Consider the following 27,225-nt stretch of genomic DNA (forward strand, 5'->3'; position numbering starts at 1 on the left):
CCTCTCTCATTTCATGGGAAAAGGCAATACATAATACAAAGGAAAAGCAAATTCACATGAAAAAACTACATTCCATGTTTTCCAGTCCTACCAAACAAGCATTAAAAATTGGAGTAAGAATGTAAGATGTATCTCTTTCTTATTTAAAAAGATAGTAGAAAAATTGAAAGATAATAGATCAATAATGAATATTACATAGTTAGCTCTTTTTTGTTTTTAGTGGAGTTTTAAACTTGTAGATAGTATACAGAAGTACTCCCTCCGTTTCCTAAAGATCTTCCCTCTTTCCGTTTAAGGGTGTTTCCAAAAGATCTTCTCTCTTTTGCTTTATTCCTTATTTGGCAAAACAAATTTCCCTATTTACCCTCTCATGTCACTATCATATGGTCCACCATTACATTATTAATTCAATTTTACTCCCTTTCTCTCTTCTATTTTAACCCCTTTATATTTGTTTATTTTTCTTAACCCCTTTCTCTCTCCTACTTTACTCACACCATGCCCCACACAACTTGATTTTCCTTGGTATCTGTAGGAACAGTAAGTGGGAAGATCTTTAGGAAACGGAGGGAGTATGTACGAGAGTAGGACCCAATTTTTCAAATAGTATTACAAGTGTTTCATATATATACTACTTCATCTGACTTTATTAGTTTACCCACTTTCTTGTTTAGGTTGTTGTTATTTATTAGTTTACCTACTTTTATGATCATACCAATTTTATATAATTATCATTACCTCCTCAGTCTCTACCTCCTTTTGGCCCATAACATTAACTTCAATACAATATGCAATAAACTAATACTTTTCTTTCCTTCTATGACCTACTCCCTTCGTCTCTAAATAGAGTGTCCATTTTTCTATTTATGTTTGTCCCAAATAGATTTCCCATTTCCTTATTTGGTATAGGTACACCAATTAAAATATTACTTTGCTTTCAGTTTTTATAATATCACTCACTTTCTCATATGACCCACATTCTCTCTCCTTAATAAACAATTCATAAAAAGTGTATTAACTTCTACTTCCTCCGTTTCTTTTTGCTCGCTACACTTTCCATTATGGGAAGTTTTACATTACTTGCTACACTTCTTTTTTGGGCAATAAACTCTCTCTATCTCTCTCCTCTCACATGGGTCCCTTTTCTTTTTACTCTCTACCTCTCTCTTCTCCAAAAATTTCCTAGGAGTCCGTGAAATGAGAAGTGTAGCGAGTAAAAAGAAACGGAGGAAGTATATTTAATTATGATTTAATACAACTAAGGTACTACACATGATTTCTTCTTAATATTTGTGCCCAGAAGAATGGACACTCTATTTAGGGACAAAGGGAGTACATACCTATTTCTCTTATAAAACTTCGTGCTCAAAGAAGTGGGTAAATTAATAAAAGGTGGAAGAAGTATCACACAGAATATGTACAATATAGTTATTATCAACTTATATAGTTATATTTGCTCATAAAGAATATGTCTTTCATCTGTTGTGGAATGTCCTAAACCAATTCAATCACCCTTGTTGTTCCACTATGAAAAGGGCTTTTTCTCTCTACACGGTTGTTTTTATTGATGTCTATTTGTATCTTGTTTCAAGTTTGATAGATGTCTCGCGCTCTTGCTAGTTTATATTGATTGTTGGTGTTAGGGATGACATTTAGTCGAGATCTTAATTGCATGAAAAAGAAACTTCTAAATATATGAGAATCCACTTTAGATAACAAAAAAAAAAAAATTTGAATCTAGACTAGAATCCAATTGGAGATGGATCCAACATAAGATCAGACCCGGATCTAATTCATCTGTACACCGTATCAACTAATAAACAGAATTATTGCAGCGAAAAAGTATGTTTGCATTGTTAAAAATAATCTACATGTACTATATTCTTTGTCAAACTCTTATTTATTGTTGTCTTCAATGACAATCCAGTCCGGATCCAGTTTGAGTCTAACATGACAACTTGTTTAAAGAAATGATCTTTCCAGTCCTTTACATGAGCTACTGAAAATGAGCTCACTTGTTTGGTTCATTGTTGTGAATATATTGCAGCTAGTTTTTTTGCTTCTGTTCCTATCTAATATTGATATTTTGACTGTTCATATAATCTGTGTGATTTTCTCTGCTAGAGAAATGAGTGAAGGACTGGAATTAGTGCAGAAGAATGAGCAAGTATGTGCTCTTGAATCTGCATCTGTACCTTCTGATTCGTGCCAGGATGATGATGATATTGAACCGCTTTCAGGAAAACCTTACTTTGATTTAATTCTTACGAGATCCAATGTCGGTGATACGTATAAATATCAGCTGGTAGGTTATCTTCTCAACATGCATGGATACATTATTGCTGAATATTTTGAATGAACAGTTTTAGCTTTGTTTTTACTTATTTATATTAGCTTACTGATAGTGTTTTCATTCTTTAGCCTAATGTGTAATGTCTCAATTAAATTTGGATCACAACTTGCTTATATATGTGAAATATAATGCATGCATGTTCATCTCACAACGGATGCAGTATTGTTTTAAGAAGTACTCCTGTATGAGCTTTTCTTCAACTAAACTCATTCACTCATTGTCAAATGTCATGGGCATTATTAGCCGTCATGTTAAAACAGTAGAAAATAGTTTGTGTAGATATAGAATGATGAATATGATTTTTTGGACTCTAAATGTATATTTTTTTTATCAGATATTGCCTCAACCATTTACTCGACTACTTCCCAACAAAACTGTCCCAGTTATCCTCACTTGTGGTGGAAGGAGTTGGGAGACGACTTATTTGGGTGATAATGCAGCTTATCAAAAGAAGTTCGACCAAAGATGGAGAGCATTTGCAGAGGACAATATGCTCAAAGTTGGAGATGCCTGTGTTTTTGAACTCATGGAATGCAGTGATACTTCCCTCAAGTTTAAGGTTCAGGTTCTTCGAGGTGACTTTCCGTCTATTTTACTGGGCGATCAAGATGGTACAATCGATAATCCCATAGTTGTTGAGTGAGACGAGGAGCAAATACTTTCGTTATTTTGGCTGGGGAGGGTGGGGAAGGTTCTTCTAACTCGTTGATATCAATACTGCATGTAAATTTTTTGACTAGTCTAACACTTGCATGTAGTTTAGATGTTCATCTTTTGTAACGAATGAGAACTTTTGGCAATTTAAATTTCTCAGTGACCAGATTTGTAGAATGTTATTGTTGTAATGACTTTAGATCAATTATGTAAGAGGCAGAAACTAGAGAGGGTGTTGCATCATCTAGTGTTGTTTATTAGCGCATAGCAAGTGGTTTACTCATCCTTTTGTGAGTGACCGGAGGATGTTCCAGCTATAATTATATGCCTATATGTTCGAACTTTCCTGATAACCTAAAAATTAATGCCAGATGAACTTGTGAATATTACATAGTTTGAGTTGGGTGTAATGCTCATATGTTCAAGTACGAAAGTACGCACAAAATAAAAGATAAACTACTTTTGTGGTTTATTCACTAGAAATTCATATTGTGAAAACTACACATTGTAGAAAATTTACGAGATAAGCACCCCACACAAACAAGTAGAGGAAACAATCACTATAGAACCATGTGATCATTACTAATCATGGGTTCCTTACTGCTGCCTTACTGCTGCTCTAAAATATCTCTGGTATCTGTAAACAGTAGGTTAATGGGTCTGGTGTCTGTTGCCAGTACTGCTATGTTGGCAGTTATTTTGTGATCGTTTTTTTGTCTTCTTATGATCATGTATTTTGTTGTTATTCTCTTGGTGTGCTGTCACCTTGTGATTGTATCTCTTCTAGTATATATATGACAAAGGGATGTTACTAGGTCTTTTGAGAGCCTAGAATTATCAGTGCCTCCTTCTTTGTATGAAACAAGAGTTTTTCTTTCAAATCTTTTTCATGGTATCAGAGCACACTAGGTGCTGATCCAGAAAACAAATTTTCTTCTTTTCTTGAAAAATCTTTCCTTTCTATCTTGTCTTTAAATCTGGAAATAGAAGGAAACGTTGTAGACATTAGCCTTGAGCTAAGAAACCTATTCAAAATGAGTGAGAAACAACAAATCATTCCATATTCTGACCCATATTACCTAGGAAACTCGGACAACTCAGTTACTCCTCTTTCCACCACCATTTTTAATGGAAGAAATTATCTTCCATGGAGTAGGAGTGTTAGAATGGCTTTAGGTGCTAAGAACAAGCTAGGTTTCATTGATGGAAGTATCAAAAAACCTGATGCTAGTTCTGAAGATTACAGTAAATGGACAAGAAATGACTATATGCTCAGGTGTTGGTTGTTTGCATCTGTAACTCCTGAAATAGCTGATGTTTTGATTCTAAGTGAATCTGCAAAAGGTTTCTGGGATGACTTAGTTGAGAGATATGGACAACCAAGTGCTCCTCAACTATATTCTATCAAAAAGGAAATTACAGGGTTAATGCAAAATGAAATGAGTGTTGCTGAGTATTATGGTAAGTTAAAGAGATCTTGGGATGAGCTGAACTGTTTAGATGGGTTCCCAGAGTGTAGTTGTGGTGCCTTGCAAAAATGTGAATGCAAATATCTTAAGAGGGTTATTGAAAGAGAGTCACAGAGTAGGTTAATTGATTTTTTGATGGGTCTAAACAACAGCAAGTATGATAGTTTAAGAGGAAGCATCCTTGCTATGGAGCCTATTCCTACTATAAACAAGGCTTTTCAACTTGTGCAGCAAGCTGAAAAACAGAAGGAAGTAACAGAAAATATTGAGTCTGGGTTTGATGCAAGTGCTCTCTTTGCTAACAAAGGTGGGTTTACTGGAAACCAGCAAAGTAGAGGGAATTTTCAGAATACTAAAGGAATTTTTTCTAGAAAAGAAAGTAAGGAAGAGAAGATGAGGAAGTATTACTGTGATCATTGCAAAATGAAGGGACATACCAGAGAGGGATGTTTTAAGTTGAATGGATATCCTTATTGTGAGCATTGCAACATGAAGGGTCATACTAAAGATGGGTGCTTCAAGATACATGGGTATCCAGATAGATCTAAAGGCATGGTTCAGAAAGGGAAAAGGAACATTACCTATGCTGCCAATATTGAAAGCAATGAACACAACAAAGATCAAGAAGAACCTTTGGACTTTGGGAATCAAAGAGACAACAGCATGATGAACAACCTGGTTGAACAAGTTCTTAAGGCTTTATCCATCAAGCAAGGTGAGGGAAGCAGCAGCTCTGTCAATAATTCACATCTAAGCAACTTTGCAGGTATGTTTTCCTCCAATAGTGCTCAATATTATTATAAATTGTCTGGTAAAGACACCTGGATCATTGATTCAGGTGCCTCTGAACATATGGTTAACAATAACAGCTTGTTCTTTGAAAAAAGAAAAATAGATAAGGCTGTTCATGTAGGAATGCCAGATGGAACTCTCAGGGAGGTAAAGGAATCTGGTTCTATTTACTTAGGGCCTAAACTCATACTCAAAAATGTTTTATACATACCTGAGTTTAAACACAATTTGCTATCTGTAGCTAGGTTGATACAACAGAACAATTTGAAGGTGATATTTTCTGATGAAAATTGTATTTTTCAGGACCCTTCTAGTGATGAAGTGGTAGGAAAAGGAACGAGATATGGTGGAATATACCACATGAAGTTATCTGAAGAAAATTGCACTAAAGATGAAGTTGTTAGCTATTCCAAGGATTGTAATAATGTTGTTCTGAGTAAGAAAAATAGGGAGAACATTCTCTTGCTTCATCAAAGATTAGGACATACATCTTTGTCTAAACTAAAACACATATCTGAATGTGATTGTAGTGGTTTAAATGATTTGTTTTGTGATACTTGTTGTTTGGCTAAACATCACAGACTTCCCTTTCCTATAAGTAAAAACATTGCTGATAATAATTTTGATTTGGTTCACATTGATTTGTGGGGACCTTATAGGGTCAAAGCTATCACAGGAGGAAGATATTTCCTCACTATTCTTGATGATCATTCTAGGGTAACATGGACATACTTGATAAATAACAAAGAACAAGTAAGAGTTATTCTGCATAATTTCATTGCTTATGTAGAAAATCATTTCAAGGTTAACATTAAAACCATTAGAACTGACAATGGAACTGAGATTGTTCAAGGTGAATGTGGAAAACTTCTAGCTGAAAAGGGTATCTTCCATCAAAAAAGTGCTCCTAGAACTCCTCAACAAAATGGAAGAGTTGAAAGGAAGCATAGGCATTTAGCTGAGACGGCTAGGGCCATGAAAATTCATGCTCATCTCCCTAACAAATTTTGGGGTGAATGCATCCTAGCTGCTACTTATATTATAAACTTGCTTCCCAGCTCTGTTATTAATTGGGAAACTCCTTTCCAAAGACTCATGAAGAGATCTCCTGACTACACTTTCCTAAGAACTATAGGATGCTTATGCTATGCCACCAATTCTCACACAAAGGGGGATAAATTTGCTCCCAAAGGTAGAAGGTGTGTCATGCTAGGGTATCCAAGTGGTCAGAAGGCATATAGAGTGTATGACTTAGAGGCTCACAAAATTCTGATATCCAGAGATGTTGTCTTCAAGGAAGACCATTTCCCTTTTAAAACACTCTCACAGCAAACACCACAAAATTCTCTTGTTGCTTCTCCTTTTTTTCAGGTTACAGATCCAGACAACTTCGATTCAATTGATGAAGAAGTTCAAGGTTTTACTGAACCTCTTCTTCATGCTCCAGAAGCATCAGGTAATATAGCTGCAGATCATTCTTCCACATCTACTGATGATCTGAATCACACTGACCAGGTGCAACTTAATGAACCTGAACCTACCCTGAGAAGATCTGTCAGAGAAAAAAAGGTTCCAGCTAGATTTGATGACTTTGTAACCAATCTTCAGCAACCAAGTAAAGGCATTGAGGCAGATCAAGCTACACAAAACTCAGGAGCAAATTTTGTCATAACAACTTTACAGAACAAGGACTATTATTCTGATGACTATATAGTGTCTCTCAATAATGTTCTTAAAACAAAGGAGCCCAGTTCTTTTAAAGAAGCCTCACAAGATTCAAAATGGAAGAAGGCTATGCAAGAAGAATTAGAAGCTTTGGAAAGAAATGGCACCTGGGAATTGACTACACTTCCAGAAGGTCATAAAGCTCTAGACAGTAAATGGGTTTACAAAATAAAATTCAAACCCAATGGTGACATAGAGAGGTATAAAGCAAGACTAGTGGCAAGAGGAGATAAACAAGTGAAAGGGAAAGATTATAAGGCTACTTTTTCACCTGTTGCAAAATTTGCAACAGTAAGGACCATGATTGCTCTTGCTACTAAACGCGATTGGAAATTGCATCAATTGGATATAAACAATGCTTTCCTTCATGGGCACTTAGAAGAAGAAGTTTATTTGAAGGTTCCAAATGGCTACACTGGTCCCTACACTCAAGGGCAAGTTTGTAGATTGAAGAAAAGCCTCTATGGCCTTAAACAGGCATCTAGGCAATGGAATATAGAATTGAGGAAGTTCCTCAAACAACTTGGGTATACTCAATGTGCTAGAGATGGTTCAGTTTTCTTTAAGAAAACAGGTCCTCACATATGCATAGCTTTAGTCTATGTAGATGACTTGTTACTAACTGGTGATGATGAAGCAGGAATCACTCAGCTCAAGCATAAGCTTGATAGTACCTTCACTATTAAGGACCTGGGAGAGCTGAGATATTTCCTTGGCATAGAAGTTGCTAGAAATGGTCAAGGGACTGTCATTAATCAAAGAAAGTATACTCAAGACCTCCTTCATGACACTGGGTTTCATAACTGTAACCCCACAAATTTTCCTTTTCCTAAAGGAATTAAGCTAAGTACTGATCAGGGAGAACTCTTGGAAGATCCTGAATCCTATAGAAGCCTCATTGGTAGATTACTCTACCTTAATTTATCTAGACCTGACATTACCTTTTCTGTTCAACAACTGAGTCAATTTATGGTTACTCCTAGGAAACCTCACCTTCAAGCAGCTTTTCATGTTCTAAGGTACATCAAGGGCACAGTCAACTATGGTCTCTATTATCCTAAAGAAGGAGGAGAGAGCTTCCTAGCTTATTCAGATGCAGACTGGGGTACCTGTCCATTCAGTGGTAGATCCTTGACTGGATACTGCATTTTTTTAGGAGGATGTTTAGTCTCCTGGAAAACTAAAAAACAAAAGGTCATCTCTAAATCCTCCTGTGAAGCTGAACTCAGAAGCATGTCCATGACTACAGCAGAACTTGCTTGGCTCACTGGTCTCTTTGAAGACTTGCATCAACCCCTCTCTCTTCCTGTCACTCTCTTCTGTGACAACATCTCAGCTGAACACATTGCTCACAATGATGTGTTTCATGAACGCACAAAACACCTTAAACTTGATTGCTATTACATTCGTGAAAATATTGAAGCAGGGCTTCTTACTACAGCTCATGTGAAGTCCTCACTCCAATTGGCTGATATTCTTACAAAATCTTTATCAGCTGTTCAACATTTCTTCTTAGCTTCCAAGTTAGGACTTGTATGCTTAAACCAAGTCCAACTTGCGGAGGGGATATAGAACCATGTGATCATTACTAATCATGGGTTCCTTACTGCTGCCTTACTGCTGCTCTAAAATATCTCTGGTATCTGTAAACAGTAGGTTAATGGGTCTGGTGTCTGTTGCCAGTACTGCTATGTTGGCAGTTATTTTGTGATCGTTTTTTTGTCTTCTTATGATCATGTATTTTGTTGTTATTCTCTTGGTGTGCTGTCACCTTGTGATTGTATCTCTTCTAGTATATATATGACAAAGGGATGTTACTAGGTCTTTTGAGAGCCTAGAATTATCAGTGCCTCCTTCTTTGTATGAAACAAGAGTTTTTCTTTCAAATCTTTTTCAATCACCAATGTTACCGATCGATCAATCAACGAACCACTCGAAAACCTTCCACTAAGGAAATGTACCGGAGATTGGAGTGGGTACAAATACAATTATTTCTTTTTATTTTACTCTTCGGTTCGTGTAAAATTGGGTTTAAATTGCAGAATTTTGTTCAAAGGCCCAAGTTTCAAGTTGGTCTTGAATCCATTTTTATAAACTTGTGGCTTACATTCATTCATATCCCACATCTTTCATGACCATTATTGCACTATGACCACCTTAGAATTTCTCCTACCTACGACCTTACACGAAGTAGTTCCTCTCAAACTGTCCACGCTAGAAGAAAAATTGAGGCTACATTTGATTGGATGTAAAACATTTTTAAATATATAATGACTTTTCATGTAAAACATTTTACAATGGAAAATTCAAGTGCAAAACTAATTTTCTTTTGTTTGGTTCAATATAAAAAAAAGTTATGGAAAAGAGAAAAATGGAAGGAGAAGGGAGAAGATGGAGAAGATGGATAAGAAGATTGTAAAAGGTAGAGGTAAACAAGGTGAGCCCGGCCGACCCGAAAATGGGTGGATTTTAGACACAACTTTTTTGGCCTACGGCTGGCCTCGACCCGACCCGATTTTTTGGGCAAAAATTTCGAGCTACGAGGAACTTAAATTTGGAAAGATAGGCTAATTTTCAACCCGATTCGAAAATGGTCCGAAAAGCCCGCTAGGCTGGTTCGAAATAACGGGCTTTGGTGCGGATTTTTTGGCCCGGCCCGCAACTTTAGTCCGAAACGGGCCACTTTTTTTGGCCAAAGATATCCCGTCCCGGCCCATAATCACCTATAAGCTCTAGTAAAAAATTACTTAAAGAAAATGTATTTTTCCTCCTTGAAAGGAAAATGATTTTCACCTCAAACTCCTCGATAAAAAAAAAACTTATCGGACTTCCCTCACCAAACCAAACAACACAAAATAAAAGGAAAAAGAAGAACTCGTTTTCGTAAAATATATCTTACACCTTACTAAACTGAGCCTGAAAGTCATGGGATTGTCCTATCACATCATATTTTTTGATAACGACACCTGAGTTTAATGCGTTCGACTTCTACCGGAACAAAAACAAGCAACACAATTCTTGGGGGGCTTACTCGGTGGTGGGCTCACTCTCACACGGCCATATTCTGCATTCTACCCCTTTCTTTCAGGTAAATTTCGGTTTTTATGAGACAATCTTACATTTATTACCTTTGAATTTTACCAATTGTTCATGTTTGAGGTAAACATAATTACGATTTTCTGGGTATCTTGTTTTTCTGTTGATTGGACCTTTTGAGAAATAAATTCTATGCTTCATGTTCATGTCATACAGTTCAATATAAATTTGATAGGCATTTTCTCATGCTCAAATTGCTGAGCTTTTTGTGGGTGTGATTCAAGTTATCGTTAATAAGATTTTAAAACATCTTAATTTGTTGATTATAGTAGAAAAGATGATTTTTTTGGATGATATATAGAACTGAGAAAACATATGAAAAACCTGACAAATTATCTTCAATATTGGCCAGTTGATCAAAGTTTAGAGTTTATGCGTAAACTAAATTACTAGTAGGGTGAAGTAGGAGTTTGCAATGTGTTGGTTTGAGGCTAACAAGTAGTGTAGAATAGTGACTCTAAGCAACCTTGCTTATGCCATTAAGTTAATTTCGCTTTGCGTCGAAAGTAATCCTTAAGATATTGCAACAGCAATTTTGCTAATATGTAATTTGGTGGAAACTGTTACCATTAAAAAGATTTTTTTTTTTTTTTTGGTGAACAAAGGATAACATTAAGTTAAATTAAGTATTTTGGCCAAAAAGCCTACTACTTCATGGACATGGTGCTCGAGTTCGTTAGAAGACAAGACAACCATTAAAAAGATTGAACACTTCTATTATCACTGGCATAATCCAGACGTCGTTTTGGTTTGTCCTTTGTTTGAAGGAGATATTTGCTATTAAGATCTACAAATAATGATTGTTCTAAGGGTGTGTTTTGTTGGGAGGAAAATGTTTGTGGGAAAACTATTTTTTCTCATTTTCCTCTCTTTGGGTTGGTCCAGATCAAAGAGGGAAAATGTTAGTTGAACTTCAATTCCCAAGGATGGAAAATTACTTTCCTAGAGAGGTAAGGGAAGCCACACTTTCCTAAATAGAGGAATATCAATTTAGAAATGAGTTTTCCTCTAGAAAATGTTTTTCATGGAAAATCACTTCCCGTTGGAAATGTTTTCTGTCCAACCAAACACACCCTAAATAGCTTAGATTACTTTCTTTTAACATTTTTTATATGAACTTGTAACTTATTGGCCCTGAATTTTAATGTATTTGTGTCTCTCTAACATATGGTTGTAGTTGTCCTTGAAAAAAAATATCGTAATTGTCATTTGAACTTAGGCAGCCATATTGTATAGAACTTATATCATCTTAATTCAAGTATTTGAACTTATTTGTCCTAAAATAAGAAAAATAAGGTGAGGAGATCAGAGTCTTTGATTAGAATAAGATGTGCAACATCTCATGTAGCTGTAATTCCATCCCTTAATTGCTCTTTTATACTTTTTTTTTTCCTGTGTGGGGCTTGGGGGGGGGGGGGGGTGTGTGTGTGTGTTAAAAACCCTCCATTTCAAGCTGGACATTTTACTGTACATAGGCAATTCTGCTTGCTTGATGCTTGTTGGTTTGATATTGTTGGTTCACCTATTAACTGTTTCGTGGGAATTCTTGATGATTTTGTCATGCTTCAAGACTTCAAGTTTCTATCTTCTGTACACACATTAAATCTTCATACTTATGGACCGTTTTGTGTTAGATATAAACAGATTGAGAATGATGAAAGAGGAGCAAACATCTGAACCCGTGTCAGAAAAAACCTGTTCCGATGATGAAATTGAGCCACTTACGGGGAAGCCCTTCTTTGATTTTGTCCTTTGCAAATCCCATGTCTTCCCTTCGTATCATATTGTAAGGCTTTCCTCTTAACTCTTTATGCTTCACTGGTGTATATTAGGAGAATGAAGCAATGATTTGAGTTATCATTCTCATCTTCTGGATGTTGGTTTAATTCTGTTTTTCAGGAAAGATGTTGGTTTAATTTTTCGACCAAAGTGCTCACGTCATTTAGCGCATGAGTGTACTTATCATTGTTGCTAAATGACTATTACCATCGTTTCTGTGTGATATGAATGCATGCTCATCTCCATGAAATTATTCTTGTTAGATTTTTATATTAAGCTTTTGGTAACAGTTGAACTGTCATCCTCTTAATGGGCTTTTCCCTGAGCACAGTTGAACTGTCTTGTTGTCTAATGTCATGGACATAGCTATCTGGCATGCGTAGTCCTTGTTTGGTTGCATACATAGACATAGGAAGTAGATTTTTCTGGAAAGCGGAAGATTATATATGGAGTTGTTTGGTTGAGAAAAACGTAGGAAATTGCACTTCCTAGGAAGTCAGGAAATTGTACTTCCCAGGAAATGAGGAAGTCGGTTACCTGGGTCTCCTAGATAAGTACAAATTCCCAGGATCAACCAAACAAAACCTTGCACTTCTTAGGAATGCAACCACATGGTAAAATTATTTCCTAGGATATATAACTTCCTATATTTAACCATACGTGTAAAGCAACCACTTAGATTAGCAGTACATCTATGAGAGCTTTAAAAGAGTAATGCACTGATCTTTTCTACCCCCATTGATGCCATTCAGGCAGTTCCTTCAGAAAGTACTCGATTACTTCCCACAAAATCAGTCCCATTGACTTTCACTCGAGGCAAAAGAAGTTGGAAGTTGACTTATATGGGCAATGGCGCACATCTTAAAAGAATCGACTCTTCCTCGTGGAAAGAATTTGTTATTGATAATAGGCTCAAGGTTGGAGATGCCTGTGTTTTCGAAATCATGGAACGCAGTGATACATCCTTAAAGTTCAAGGTTCAGGTTCTTCGAGGTGATTTTCCATCTGTTTTACTGGACAGAGAACATGGTTCAAGCAATAACCCCGTAGTTATTGAGTAAAGACTACGATTAAGCAGATAAGTTTAGGGTCTAGACTTAAATTTCTTTAGTAAGTTCTCTCTTTCATTGAGGTATGGCACAGTGACATTGACGGTTATTGTGACATAGCTTGCTATTAATGACCTTGGCACACATGTGGGTATCTATAGGGGCTATGGATTTGTAAAAGAGAAGAACAATTCACATGTAGTAATTGTGAGATGTTGCAAGTTTGCAACGATGAGCTCTCGAGTCATCTAACAAGCATCGTTCGTGCTTTGCAAAGAAATTCAATGTCATTTGCTTGGTTTGGCATATGCCTATGTGATTGCATTTGAATAGTGTAAAAATTTCTGTTGAATTCCATATTGTTTGTACCCTTTTAGCATATTTAGAAATATATCATTCCTTAACACATCAGTGATATGCTTCACTTTAGTAATCAATGCGTACTTTTGAATATTAGTATATACTATAAATACTCATTATACACTTGAAGGAATTTAACAAGATTTTACATGAAAATGTCATAATATATACTTATAACAGTGGAATTTACTGTCAAAGTTCTCCTCAAGAGGCAAGTGAGTAAATAAAACCAATATAGAGGTTAGTGTATTTGTATACTTTATTTGCGTGTATTTTATGTACTCCAAGACCAAGTATAATACTTCATCCGTTTCACAATAAGTGAAACACTTTCCTTATTTGCATATTTACACTAAGTGATACAAAGCTCTACATGGTAAAAAAAATTTCACTTTTATTACAAATATGCCACCAAAAAGTAAGAGGGGACGACAACCTATTGTTTGATCACTCTACTTTATTGTGTTCCCAACTTTCTTTCTCTATATTCCTTGGTATCTGTGTACTTTTTCTATGTTTCACTTATTGTGAAACGGAAGAAGTATAATATAATCGATACACACTCCTCACCATATAGGAAACATAGTTTTACAACATGTCAAGGTTGTAATATTCCAAAAGAAGCAAGAAATTATAGGAGCATGTAATACAACATTGGAAGAAAGAAGCTGAGAACTATGGTAGGACTGGGTGCAGCAGTAGAATTACTGGGAGTGGCGTGAGAGAACGTGGACATCTGAGCATCAGTGCATTCAAGACCTCGGCGACTATCGCGGCACACATTGGCGAAAAGGCCAGGCGGGTATCTGCCGTAGAGGTTGATGTAGCTGAACATGGTGGTTGCACAATTGTTGGTCAAGTCGTTAACTTCGACACTGTAAGGGCACGCCAATTCCCTGTAGGCCTCACAACATAGGTTGGGAGGATATCTGGGTCCTTTGCATTTGCTTGTTATGACGGTGTAGTTCAAGTTCTCAACATCGATTGGGCAATCTGCCATATCATTAAATGAAGTTAAATAATTGTGCTTCTATTCCATAATTACTACTCCCTCCGTCCCATAATATAGTGCCTATTTCATTTTTGATGGTCAAACTTTAAAATCTTTGACCGAATATTCTCATTTGTATATATAAAAAAACATATTCATGTAGGATCTTGTTAGATTCGTCTCAATGTGTTGTTTCATAATATCAACTTTTTATATTTTTATTAATAAAGAATTGAAGATATTAAAGGTCAAAGTTACGTTTTGGAGACCGTGAAAAAAGAAACAAGCACTATATTATGGGACGGAGGGAGTAGTTATTAGGCCCGGGCTAAGCCCGGGCTAGGCCCCGGGTAAGAAAAAATTTCATTTATTAATATGATACTTTATGTAATAACACTAAATACAACTTTGTCTAGTGGTTAAGACTTTAGCATATGTACTTGAAGTCTTGAGATCAAACCCTATACTATGTAATTTCTAAATTTTTTATTGTACGTGGATTACATGAACTAAAACTCACTCCCTAGAGAGAGCGCCATATGGCACAATTTATTGTTTATGCACGCCTTTTAATATATTTGTATAGATAGATTTGTATATGATTCTATCCAGGGCTGTCTTCAAAAGGATGAAGGCCTTCTGCTAATAATTGACATTAATTCCTTAAACACAAATTATTGTGCATGATTATGAAATACTTCATGGAATAAGTATTTATTATTTATAAAATTTATCATATATTAAATTTTACAAAAAAAGAGAGTACTTAAAACATGAGTATTATGATCATGTGACTAAAAGTAAACAATAAATTTAAAATTTTGAGACCTAAAACGAGAAGTCTTATGTTATTGGTCTTTTTGTACGCCCTAATAAATGACCCTAATTCTATCTTAATAAAAGAAAAAAAATGAGTAGGACACTTCAAAGCAAAAAATAAGAAATCGAATAGGGAGTAGTTGATGCTTCGAACATCAATTGCGTCATATGCAATTCCATCAACTTGAAAAAATACTTCTACTACATAAGAACTAAGAAAGTTAGCTGTCTTTTTTCCCTAATATTATCAAGTGTATGACCTATATATATTGGACCAAAAATCCAAAAAAGTTAGCTGTCTTTTTATCTTACCAACTAATAAAAAAGAAAATAAGCATGCATATGAGACATGACATTTTCAAATCTAGAGGTCTACGTAGTTTTGTCCTCCCTCTACTCCATGTTGATGAATAACTATCTAAGTATGTAACGTTAGTCTTCACTCCTACAGGCTATAGTAATGGACTGTACATCCTATATTCTTATGGATTTTTTCAATAATAATAATAATAATAATAATAATAATAATAATAATAATATTATTATTATTATTATTATTATTATTATTATTATTATTATTATTATAATAGTAATAATAATTTGGGGTAACCAGCTTATTTCATTACAAGTAAAGCAAGACATTTATAACCAAAGGATAGTTTGAAAATTGTTGAATTTACCTTTTAACACCTGGAGGAGATTTCGTCCAACAGAAATTCGAGGGTGTTGCAATTGATCTGTTTCAATTAAAAAAAGACATCTATATCATATAAAGACTACACTTGATCTTCATAAACTATGTAAAAACATGTACTCTTACAATCTACTTAACATCTTCTTTTGTCTATAGAGATTGGAGGAAAAGAAAACACAACGGAAAAACAAAGTGGATGATCAATAATAAGGGTACGTCTCAACTTTAGTGAAAATTTTGTCTAACGTAAAATATATTATATTAACTATAATTCAAGATGTGGATGACTTTATTTTAGAAACTAAGCAAGTATTTCACATTTTTCCAACTTGAGGATGAAGAGAATCGAATCTTTAACCTCATAACTCGAAGGTGGGAGTTCTGACTTTCTGAGCTCCTAGTTCGTCTTAAAATATAAAGAAGTGGAGGGGAGATTCGAACATGTGACTTATCGTTCACAACACTCTCAATCTTAACTACTAGATCAAGACATCCTTGATAGACGGGGGAGCATTCGTGACTATTGATCATGACTCATGTGATTTTAAGTAGTGGAAATTTGTTGCTAGAAAGCAAACAAAAACAAGGAAAAGAGAAGAGAAAAAATAAGAAGAATATTATATGAACCTGAAGAATAGGCAGAAGCTGAAGAAAAGCCAGACAATAGAACCATGCACATAACTGATGTTATTAATGTAGTAATTCCAGTACTAGAAGAGTTGTACAAGATTAAATTACATTGACTATACATATTTTTCTTCAATTCCATTGAGTAATAAATAAACCTCCCCTCCCTCTTTTTGTGTCTCTCTTTTGAAAGCTTCTGCAGTTACTTGAGAGAAAACAAAGAGATATACTTGTATTTATGGAATTATGGTACGAGTATGAGAATGTAAAACAAAGTGATAATGATTTAGGAAATGCATGGGTAGGGGGTGAGGGGGTGGACTTGATTTAGATTTTGTGAATTTCAGTATCATTGCCAGCTTGCTGTCTTAGCGGGTAGACCAGTAAAGTGGGACACAGGCAGTCCTCCAGTCAAAGAAAGTTTCTAGACATAGCTTAAATTTGAGAAGTTTTGTAGTGGACTAGATTTGTGCAGAGTTTCATTCTATTCTATTTGTAATTTTGTATCATGTTTTAAGTTATAATTAGGAAAAATTGTGAAATAGTACCTTTTATAGCACTGACTTTGTGAACTAGTACCTTTATTGTTTTTTTTTGTCAACTAGTACCTTTAAGTTGTGAAAGCTTTTATTTTCAGTACCTTTACTAGATTTTCCGGGCAAAACAGTCAACATTCCGACGTTGACTCCTGATTTCCCACCAAATTGTGCGATTTTTTTTTGCTTCTGAAGGAGCGTGTTCTCACTCTCCTCTTTTAACTCCATTTTCCCACCAATTTCCCACTCTTTCATCTCCCATCTTTACTTTCTCACCAACCTCTATTCATTTTCAGTAAATTCTCTCTCTCTCTTATCACATTCTCTCTCCTCTCTGTCTCTTTCTTCCTTTGGATTGTTCTGGTAAGCTGAGTCATCGTCCTTCTGTGAAAAGTTACTGCATTTGGTCTTTGTGGACCACAAAAACAGCGAATCTAAACAAAGGTACTTGTTTTCCCTTTTGTGCATCTTTATCTGTAATTCATTCTTTATTTAACTAGTTAAATTACATTGATTAGTGTGTTGATGAATAATTAAACAATGTAGTATAAAAAAACTGAACTTTGTGTATTATCTTAATGCCCTAAATTAATGATGTGCAAATACTATATTTGATGTTTATTAAATTATGAAAATACTTAATTTGTCACAGAATGAGGACAAAATTGGAGTCTATTAGACAAAGACCTAACCTTGGTAGGCCTGCTAACTTGAAAATTTGGTATGGGGGTTTTTTTGTGGAAACTAAAAGGGGTAAGAAACTGATATATATGATGGTGATGGGGTTTCAATATATATTAAGGAAAGGGAAGATAATATTTGTTACCGGACATTCTCACATATCATAAGGAATGATTTGGGGTTCCCAAATGTGGGTGTCATTTGGTATAGGAGGAAGGGGTTAAGTTTAGAGAAAGGGCTTAAACAATACAAGAATGATGCTTGCCTTGCTGAATTATTGGAGACAAGGGATCAGAATAATATGGTCACAATTTGGGTTGAACATTGGCCTGATGATGATGATAGTAGTGGAGATGAGGATCAGGGAATGGTGATGATGAGTACCATGGTAGTGATGAAAATGAGGACTCAGGGAATAATGCAGATGGTGGGGATGGTGGGGGGGAGAGAGATGAAAGTGATGATGATGACAGTGCTGATGACCCAAGTTTTGTGGTGGATAGGAGGGATATGGACATGGATGTTGCTGACACTTTGGGCCACCAAGAAGGATATAGTTTGGACATGGACTTTGGTTGGGATGAGAATGATATCCTAGTTGGAGTTAATGGGCCCATTGCTGAACCCTCACATAAAGCCCAAAAAAAACCTAGAAGACCTAAACTTCAAGTCAGAAGGAATATAGCAGGTGGGGGGGCCTCAAAGTCTTCAAAAAGCAAAGACAATACAGAAGATGATGTTCTGTATACTGAGGAAGTTGATGAGGATAGACCAAGCCCAGATCTGTTCTCTGAAAATGTATCCCAGAGGATAAATACTGAAAATATTAGGCATGATGATGGTGTAATTGGTGAAGCTAGTGAGCAGCAAAGAGCAACAACTGAGCAGCCATCCCAGGTGGGAAGACCTGAACCAGAAGGGGAGGAGCAGTTCATTATCCCAACTGATGATGATTTAAATGAAGACTCAGCAGAGGAGGGGAGCTTGAGAGGAAGTGATGAAGAAGCTGATGACTATGGAACATTCAACCCAGAGGTTGATTTCAAGAAACCAGTGGAGTTAAAGCTTGGCTTGAAGTTTCCTTCAAACAATGTTCTGAGGAAAGCAATCAGGTATCATGCTGTGAAACATGGGTATGATTATTACTTTTTGCATAATAACAAGGATAGAATCACTTTGTATTGCAAGTATAGATGTAACTGTGAATGGAAAGCTTCTAAGAGAGTGATGTGCACTTGTACATTAAAAAGAAAGTGTACTTTTAAAATTCATGCAAGAAAAATGAGGGGTGAGGAGACATTTCAGATTAGGAGTTTAAGGCTAAGCATGTTGTGGTTTTCAGAATGCTAACAGTAAAGCAACTTGTGCTTTTATAGCTGAGCACTTTATAGATGCATTTAGGGATGATCCTAAAATGAGTATTCAAGCTTTCATACTTAGAATTCAAAGGGAACTAGGGGTTGATGTGCAGTACTATAAAGCATATTATGCTAGGCAAATGGCTTTGGAGCACATACATGGAAGTGCAGCTGACCAATACCATAGGGTTTGGGATTATGCAGCTGCTATCCAAAAGTACAACCCTGGTTCTTCTGCTTATGTTTGTGTAAGTAACATAGAGAGGCCACCTGTTATGTTTGAGAGGTTGTACATCTGTTTACAACCTTGCAAAGAGGGATTCATACAAGGGTGTAGGCATATTTTGGGTGTAGATGGATGTCATTTGAGAGGGACTTTTCCAGGGATTTGTTTGGCTGCTGTGGGTAAGGATGGGAACAACAATTTGTTCCCAGTGGCCTGGGCTATAGTGGAGGCAGAGAATAAGGACACTTGGCAGTGGTTTCTGGAGCTCTTGGTGAAAGATCTTGGCTCTGTTACAGAGCATGTAACCTGGTTGCATGAGAAGGATGATCTGGCTTTCATGTCAGATAAGCAGAAGGTGAGTGTACATCTTCAAATCTTATTATTTTGTTCTTCTACTGTGTATACTTCACTAACTTATACTACTTGATGTAGGGTTTGCTTAATGCCTTCTCAAAGGTCATTCCTGATGCTGAAGTCAGGTATTGCTGTAGGCATATATGGGCCAATTTTAAATTGGCCCATCCAGGAGAGGCATTTAGGCTATGCTTTTGGAAAGCAGCTAGGGCTTCCAGTAAGGTATATTTAGGGTAGTGGATCTTTTCCTAATTAGTATGTGCATTTGATGTTCATAAGGTCTGATGTGGGTGTGGTGTTTGTTACATTTGTGCAGGAAGTGTTTGAGGCTCAAATGGAGTCAATCAAGATGCTATCCAAGGATGCATTTAATTATTTGAGCAAGATCCCACCCAAGCATTGGAGCAGACATGCCTTTTCAACCAAGACCAAGTCAGCCATGATCCTCAATAATTGTTGTGAGTCATTCAATAATGTGATTAGGGATGCAAGAGCACAACCTATCCTAACTATGATGGAGTGGATAAGACGATATGTAATGAAGAGGTGTTGTGAGAAAAGGGATGGATTGGAGAAGTATGAAGGTAAGATCATGCCTGCTGCTTTGAAGCAACTAGAAGTTGCACAACACATTGCAAGGAACTGTTTTGAGACTAAGTCCCATGTTGACAAGTTTGAGGTTAAGCATGGTGATGATATATATGTGGTGGATCTTAAGGAGAGAACTTGTGGTTGCTTTAGATGGATGTTAGTGGCATTCCATGTTGCCATGCCTTTAGGTGCATCATGAGAAATAGGGCTGATCCAGAGGACTATGTCCATCAAGCCTACAGCAAGGAGGCATTTAGGCTCACCTATGCTCCTACATTCAACCCTATGCCTGGGATGAGGCAGTGGGAGAAGACACCTCATGTCAGACCAGAGCCACCCCCATTTAGGAAGCTACCTGGAAGGCCTTCTAAGAAGAAGAGAGTGAAGGAGGCAGGGGAAGGGGAGCCTGAGAAAGTTTCACAACTGGTTGTGAAGAAAAAAAACCAGTCCAGTGCTCCAACTGTAGGAACTATGGCCATAACAAGAAGAAATGCACTAATGATCCTGCACCCCCCCCCCCACCTAGAAGACTGGAAGGCCTGCCAAAACCGGTTCTTTCAGGATGAAGAAGAAGCAGCCTAAGAGGGGTGCACAAGTAGCAGAGGATCAGGAGAGCCAACAAGTCCCTGAAACAGAAGGACCACCTCTCTCACAACCTTGATGGAAGTGCACAAATCTGAGATGTTTCAATTGGTTTTTTTTTTGTTTGCTCTAAACTCATTATGTTGAACAATTAGTATGTTTTTTTTTGCATTGTAATGGTCCCATGATTGTAATGACTGTTGATCCTCATTGTTCTTATTAGAATGCAAAAGAAATCTTTTTGAACAATCATGTGTGCTTCTTATTTCAATTGCAATACAAAGTTCAACAACTGAAATCTTACAACAATCTTTTATGGAGAATGTTCAAAAACCATTTTCATTGATCATTGTTAGGCTTGTTTCTACTGCCACATACAACAAAGTAGTGAAAATTTGTGGACTTTTTTCTACTGCCACATACAAAGCAACACCTACAACATCAAACACTAACATGGTACTAAGTAGAATGTCAATCTTCATCTAATACTTCATACAAAAGAGTGAAATAACTAGTATAACAACAACAATTACAAATGCCTTAGATTTTGGAGCCCCTAATACCATGCTTAGGTCCATCATTCATACCCCTGACCTTAGCTCTTCAATTTCACTAATCATCATCAATTTATCCTCCTGATGCCTACTAATTTCCCTCTTCAGTAGTGTATTCTGAGATTTCAGAATTTGCTTCTCCAACACCAATTGATTGATGGTGTCCTTCTGCCATTCAGTCGAACCTTGGTCCACCCAATCAAAAACTCACATCCCCTGTGCCCACTCTCCTTGTCATAAAATTTGCATGCTATAAATTTCCTCCCTGGATTATCAACAGTCCATGATCTTTTTTCAGCAACTGGGACTCCACATCCACACTTCCTAGTACGTTTGGCTGAGGAAGATCCAGACTTTGAAGAAGACATTCTTCTATAAGATTAAAAAAAAAAAATTAGCCCTAATTTTCCGAAAATAAAACGAAAAGGAATTAATTAACATACCTTTGAAATTGAAGAAGACTGAAATTAGCCCAAGAGTTGAATTCTCTTTGACAAGGTGAAATTTAGGGTAAGAATGGAGAGTTTTGAGTTTAGGGTCAAGGTTTTGTTTTTGGGGAAAGAGATTGAGTTAAATGGGAGTTATATTTTAGGCGAGTGGGGAGAGGGGTTCAAACATTAGATGTGTAACTCACGCGCACAATTTGGTGGAAATCAGGAGTCAACGTCGGAATGTTGACTGTTTTGCCCGGAAAATCTAGTAAAGGTACTGAAAATAAAAGCTTTCACAACTTAAAGGTACTAGTTGACAAAAAAAAACAATAAAGGTACTAGTTCACAAAGTCAGTGCTATAAAAGGTACTATTTCACAATTTTTCCTTATAATTATATGTAATCTTTCTATAATTTTTTTATATTTCTCACATGGAATATTTTAGTCAAAGTTAGAAAACCTTGATCATGTGTAGTTATTATTATGAACTTTTTGTTAGGAAAGACCTATTAAAATAGCTATTTTGTTGAGAAAGATCTAATAAAACTCTTTTGTTGAAAAAGACCTATTATTATATTTTCTTTTGGTACTTAAGACCACCTCAACGTTTTTCGGCCAAAAAGTAATTTTTTCGCATTAACTTTTCTTCCCTTCCTTCCTCATTAAATGAGATCAACCTTTTTTTTTCTTTCTTAATCCCTTAACCTAACCAAACTCTTTCACCTTGCTTCTCATTTTAGGGGGATAGAAAAAAAAAGGTTGGTCTCATTTAATGAGAAAGGGATGGCAAGAAAAGCCAATGCCGGAAAATTGACTAATATATATAATTTTTTCACGCAAAACGATTCTCTCGCGGTGCACGATAAGAATCCTCTCTTATCCTACACCGTCCGCCATGGCAAGACGATCAAAGGCAAAAGCGAAGAAATCAAGAGGTAAGAACAGTAATAAAGAGAATATGAAGGGTTCTGTAAGCCCAATCACAGGACAAAAACACAATCGGTGGCTGAATTGCACGGAATTGAAACTTTGATGATTCAAACCCCCAAAATTGAAATGCCTGAAAGTTCATTGAAGGAGTTGCAAAATCAATCAAAGGAGAAGGCAACACTGTCAGAATGGCTTACTATCATGAAGAAGACTCAAGGTTGGCTGGATGCCATTAATGGAGGTAAGCCTCAAGCTCGAACTTTGTTAAATGAATTTGAGAAAGTTCAATCAGATGATCTAGGTATTATTATGGAACAATCTGCAATTAAAATTGAATTTGATGATGTTAAGGAGGAAATTGAATATTGGGAATCTGCTGTAGTATGCTATGTTGTGGGCGCAAATCCACCCTTCCATGTTATGGAAACCTATCTTCGAAGAATTTGGGCGAAAAAAGGGATAGAGAAAATTGTGGCTGTTAATAAGGGGATCTTTATTGCGAGATTTCACAATATAGAACAAAGAGATGTGGTGCTGAATTCTGGCTTTCAATTTTTTGACAAGAAACCTCTCATTGTTAAACAATGGCACTCAGAGATGAATTTTCAGAAAGAGGACCTCAAAACTGTTCCGATATGGGTTTAATTACCAACACTAGATTTGAAATATTGGGGTGAAAGATGTTTATTTAAGCTATGGTATTGGAAAACCTATAAAATTGGACCAATCCACCATTAATAAGCATAGGTTGCAATTTGCTCAAATTATGATAGAACAAGGATGAACATGCATCTCCAGATGAAATTGTGTTTGAAAATGAGAAGGGGTGATGATGAAACAATGTGTTCATTATGAATGGATGCCTATCAGATGTGATAAATGTTCTGGCATTGGACATTCTGCTATGGAATGTATACAGAAGAAGCAGAAGAAGCCAGGGGATAAAGTGTGGGTTCAAAAGGAAAAAATCATTCAGAAGAATGTAGATGGCTTTCAAAAGGCTGCAGGGCATATCACAAGAGTCACACATGTGGTGGAACCAGTTAGTGTTGCCAATACTTTTGCTGTGTTAAGCACTAAAGAGGACGGAAGGATGCAGGAGGTACAGGAAGAAGATTTAATAAGGGTTGAACATGGTGAGGGGGAGGGAGAGCCCCCTACCATGGATGGATAACATCCTATGTTGGAATGTGAGAGGGATAAACAATCGAAAAAAGCAATTAGAGGTGAGAAATTTTATTGCTACTCACAATATCAGATTGTTTAGCCTTCTAGAAACAAAGATAAAAGCTCCTGCTCTGGGTAACTTTTATCCAAATGTGTGTCCTGGATGGTGTATCACCACAAATAACATGTGGCATGGTAATGGGAGAATAATACTAGGTTGGCATCCAACTGCAGTTAATGTGAACATTCTGCTTAGCTCAAGCAAGATGATTCATGTTAAGGTCCAAGTCATAAATAGTGGCAAAAAGTTTTTTTGCACATTTGTTTATGGTTTATTTGAATGATAGACCGGGAAGAGAAAGTCTATGGAAGGACTTATTGGCACTTGATATAGTTGATAAGCCTTGGATAATCATGGGTGATTTTAATGCAATCATGAGTAGAGAGGATAGAATTGGGCTTCTTGTTAGAGCAAGGGAAATTGCAGACATGAATTAAGGAGTGTATGGATAGATGTAGAATGGTGGAAGTGAAGTCTTGTGGGGCAGTATTTTACATGGAATAATAAACAAGAAGATGTGAATAGGGTCTTTTGTAAACTTGATAAGGCTATGGGAAATGAAGCCTGGATCACAGATTGCCCCCTATCAGAAGTCATAATATTTCTAGAGGGAGATTATGACCATTGTCCTTTGGTTATTAGATCATTTCTAGACAGTGGTAAGAAAAAACCATTTAGGTTTTTTAATATGTGGTGCTTGGCTGATGATTTTTCTACAATTGTGAATAATGTGTGGCAGCAGCAAATTCAGGAAACTAAAATGTTCCAAGTGGTAAGCAAGATGAAAAAGTTGAAGAAAGATTTAAAACTCTTAAATAAGGCTCAGTTTGGTGATGTGTCAGAACAACATGTTATGACATATAACAACATGATTGAAGCACAAAAAGACATGCACAATCATCCTAAAGATTTGAGATTGAGATGTCAAGAAAAAGAGGCAAGGGAAGCTTATCATCTGGCTCATAGAAACTATACAAGTTTCTTAAGTCAAAAAGCCAAAGTGAGATGGCTTACAGAAGGTGATGACAACACAAAATTATTTCATCAGAGTATAAAGCTCAGGCGCATTCATAATAGAATAAACATGATAAGGAAGAAAGATGGAACCTTGGCAAATACATCGATTGAAGTAGTGGATGCCTTTGTGGAATTCTATCAGTCATTGTTGGGCAGTAGGAATGCAGTGAGAAAGATTGAGCAAGCTATCATAGCAAAAGGAAGAGTACTATCTACTCAGCAGCAATTTGATCTTACTCTGAAATTCACAAATGAAGAAATTAAGAGTGCTCTATTCTCAATACCTGATGACAAATCTCCTGGACTTGATGGTTACTCCAACTACTTCTTCAAGAAAAGTTGGGAGTATATAGGCCAAGATATTATAGAAGCTATGCATGATTTCTTTAGAACTGGCAAGCTATTGAAAGAGATTAATGTGACTGCCATCACTTTAATCCCTAAAATAAAGTGTCCAACTGCAGTGGGTGATTTTTGACCCATAGCTTGTTGCTCTATGTTGTATAAAATAATCACCAAGCTGATATGCACAAAGTTGAGCAGAGTCCTCCCTGAGGTAGTATCTCCTAACCAAGGGGCTTTTATTAATGTTCGAAGCATTATTAGCAACATACTTCTTTGTCAAGATCTGGTGACGAGATTCAGCAATAGAAGGAACCAAGTCAAAGGGCTCATGTTGAAGGTAGATTTGAGGAAAGCTTATGACTCCATTGAGTGGGAATTTGTTAAAGATCTATTAGTGGCCTTCTGAGCACTTCATTCAATGCATAATGGAGTGTATTTCCACTCCCAAATTCACTCTTCTTATCAATGAAAGCCCTGAAGGTTACTCTGCTGCAAAGAGGGAGCTAAGACAAGGGGATCCAATGCCCCCCTTGCTCTTTGTCTTATGTATGGATTATTTGACTAGAATCTTGACATATATAGGAGAGCTGCAGGAATTCAAGTTTTTTACTGGATGCTCAACAATGAAGATGAATCATCTGTGCTTTGCAGATGATTTGCTTCTCTTTTGCAAAGATGAAGCCAAATCAGCTTACTTACTATTACAAGGTATTAAGCTGTTTACTGAATCCTCTGGTTTACAAGCAAATACAAGCAAATCAGCTCTGTATAGTACTGCCATAGCAGAAGATGAGACGACAAGAATTTCCCATTTCTCTGGGTTTGCAAAAGAAAGTCTGCCTTTCATATGGAGTTCCCATAAGCTCCAAGAAGATCAAAGCAGCAGATTGTGATGCTTTGATTGAAAAAATGACACAAAGAATCAGAGTTTGGAGTACTAGGAACCTGTCTTTTGCTGGAAGAGCTCAACTGGTAAACTCAATTCTAATGAGTATACATAGTTACTAGGCTCAAATTTTTGTGTTGCCTGGGATAGTTTTAAACAAGATCAATGAATGTTGCAGACACTTTTTGTGGAGTGGGAAAGCTATGAGTGAGAGGATAGGGCATGTCAGATGGGACAAGGTATGCTCTCCCAAAAAATATGGGGGTCTGGGGATGAGAAATATCAAGCTCTGGAATATAGCAGCAGTAAGGAAGCTAGTTTGGCATATTGGTGCACAGAAGGATGAACTGTGGGTAAGGTGGGTGCACTCTGTGTACACTAAGAATGCTAACTGGTGGTCCTTCCAACCACCATCTGGAGCTAGTTGGATTATGAAGAGTCTTATGCAAAACCAAAAATGAGTTACAGTTACTAGGCATGCATCAATGGAGCAATGATCGATAGTACCTACTCTATTAGCGAAGCTTATGAAAAGCTCCTTGATATTGTTCCCCAGGTGCCATGGGCAACAGGAATCTGGAATAGAATGTCTCTCCCCAGGCATAGATTTATTGCTTGGTTTGGCATTCTGGATAGATTAAGAACAAAGGAAAAACTGTTCCAATATCATATCAGTCAAGATAACATGTGTTGTATAAGTGGGAATGCAGTTGAATCACAAGAACATCTCTTTTTTGACTGCTTGTTTAGTAAGAGATTACTGGCTGCATTGCTTCAGTGGTTAGGCCGACATAGCTGACAGAAGGAAGAACTTAAGCCAGTGGATAAGGTGGATTAGAAGCTGTTATTCTGGGACTAAGATGAGGAAACAAGTCATGTTTGCTATAATTGTTGCTGTTGTATACCATATATGGAAAGCAAGTAATGAATCCTACTGGTTAGATAAAGTTCCCAGAATAGAATGCATAGTTAAAGGCATTCAATATACTGTAAAACAACGAACATTTTTTTGTAAATCTGTAAAGTGGAGTCATAGGGATATAGATTGGATTGAAGCTTTGTAATTATTAGAGCTGGTAAGTTTGGCCATGCTTGGC

At 36.5% G+C, this 27,225-nt stretch overlaps 4 protein-coding genes across 5 annotated transcripts; 3 read left to right on the forward strand and 1 right to left on the reverse strand.

Moving 5' to 3' along the window:
• The first annotated feature begins 2,481 nt into the window (after positions 1-2,481).
• On the forward strand, positions 2,482-2,996 carry LOC104907052 (B3 domain-containing protein Os06g0112300). The gene is made up of 2 exons (XM_057393926.1): positions 2,482-2,535; positions 2,688-2,996. The coding sequence occupies exons 1-2, from the start codon at positions 2,482-2,484 to the stop codon at positions 2,994-2,996; spliced, it is 363 nt and encodes a 120-aa protein (XP_057249909.1).
• Positions 2,997-9,877: 6,881 nt separating this feature from the next.
• On the forward strand, positions 9,878-13,298 carry LOC104907053 (B3 domain-containing protein Os04g0386900). The gene is made up of 3 exons (XM_010695913.3): positions 9,878-10,081; positions 11,734-11,875; positions 12,621-13,298. The coding sequence occupies exons 1-3, from the start codon at positions 9,969-9,971 to the stop codon at positions 12,927-12,929; spliced, it is 564 nt and encodes a 187-aa protein (XP_010694215.2). The 5' UTR covers positions 9,878-9,968; the 3' UTR covers positions 12,930-13,298.
• Positions 13,299-13,497: 199 nt separating this feature from the next.
• Positions 13,498-16,798, reverse strand: LOC104907055 (GPI-anchored protein LLG1). Of its 2 annotated transcripts, none has more exons than XM_048642680.2 (3): positions 16,520-16,798; positions 15,768-15,824; positions 13,498-14,270 (listed from the first exon to the last, which is right to left on the reverse strand). In XM_048642680.2, exons 1-3 carry the CDS (start codon positions 16,548-16,550, stop codon positions 13,909-13,911), a joined length of 450 nt encoding a protein of 149 aa, XP_048498637.1. In that variant the 5' UTR covers positions 16,551-16,798; the 3' UTR covers positions 13,498-13,908. The 2 variants fall into 2 exon arrangements, with proteins under 2 accessions (XP_048498637.1, XP_010694216.2); XM_010695914.4 differs by having other exon boundaries at positions 16,409-16,796.
• An 8,869-nt stretch (positions 16,799-25,667) lies between these two features.
• Positions 25,668-26,589, forward strand: LOC109136430 (uncharacterized). The gene is made up of 2 exons (XM_048641888.2): positions 25,668-26,062; positions 26,307-26,589. Exons 1-2 carry the CDS (start codon positions 25,668-25,670, stop codon positions 26,587-26,589), a joined length of 678 nt encoding a protein of 225 aa, XP_048497845.2.
• Positions 26,590-27,225: the final 636 nt, after the last annotated feature.

This window comes from Beta vulgaris, chromosome 4 (assembly GCF_026745355.1).
Source record: "Beta vulgaris subsp. vulgaris cultivar EL10 chromosome 4, EL10.2, whole genome shotgun sequence".
Taxonomy (NCBI): domain Eukaryota; kingdom Viridiplantae; phylum Streptophyta; class Magnoliopsida; order Caryophyllales; family Amaranthaceae; genus Beta; species Beta vulgaris.

Excerpts from the sequence above, each read along its gene's own strand:
- LOC104907052 (XM_057393926.1), top strand. The coding sequence starts at position 2,482 with ATGCATGCATGTTCATCTCACAACGGATGCAGTATTGTTTTAAGAAGT. Across the intron at positions 2,536-2,687 it reads TTGTTTTAAGAAGTACTCCT|ATATTGCCTCAACCATTTAC; the intron begins GTATGAGCTTTT and ends TTTTTTTATCAG.
- LOC104907053 (XM_010695913.3), top strand. The coding sequence starts at position 9,969 with ATGCGTTCGACTTCTACCGGAACAAAAACAAGCAACACAATTCTTGGG. Across the intron at positions 10,082-11,733 it reads ATTCTACCCCTTTCTTTCAG|ATTGAGAATGATGAAAGAGG; the intron begins GTAAATTTCGGT and ends AGATATAAACAG. Across the intron at positions 11,876-12,620 it reads TCTTCCCTTCGTATCATATT|GCAGTTCCTTCAGAAAGTAC; the intron begins GTAAGGCTTTCC and ends GATGCCATTCAG.
- LOC104907055 (XM_010695914.4), bottom strand. The coding sequence starts at position 16,550 with ATGGAATTGAAGAAAAATATGTATAGTCAATGTAATTTAATCTTGTAC. Across the intron at positions 15,825-16,408 it reads AGCTTCTGCCTATTCTTCAG|ATCAATTGCAACACCCTCGA; the intron begins GTTCATATAATA and ends TAATTGAAACAG. Across the intron at positions 14,271-15,767 it reads TCTCCTCCAGGTGTTAAAAG|ATTGCCCAATCGATGTTGAG; the intron begins GTAAATTCAACA and ends ATGATATGGCAG.
- LOC109136430 (XM_048641888.2), top strand. The coding sequence starts at position 25,668 with ATGGAGTGTATTTCCACTCCCAAATTCACTCTTCTTATCAATGAAAGC. Across the intron at positions 26,063-26,306 it reads AGAATTTCCCATTTCTCTGG|ACACTTTTTGTGGAGTGGGA; the intron begins GTTTGCAAAAGA and ends TGAATGTTGCAG.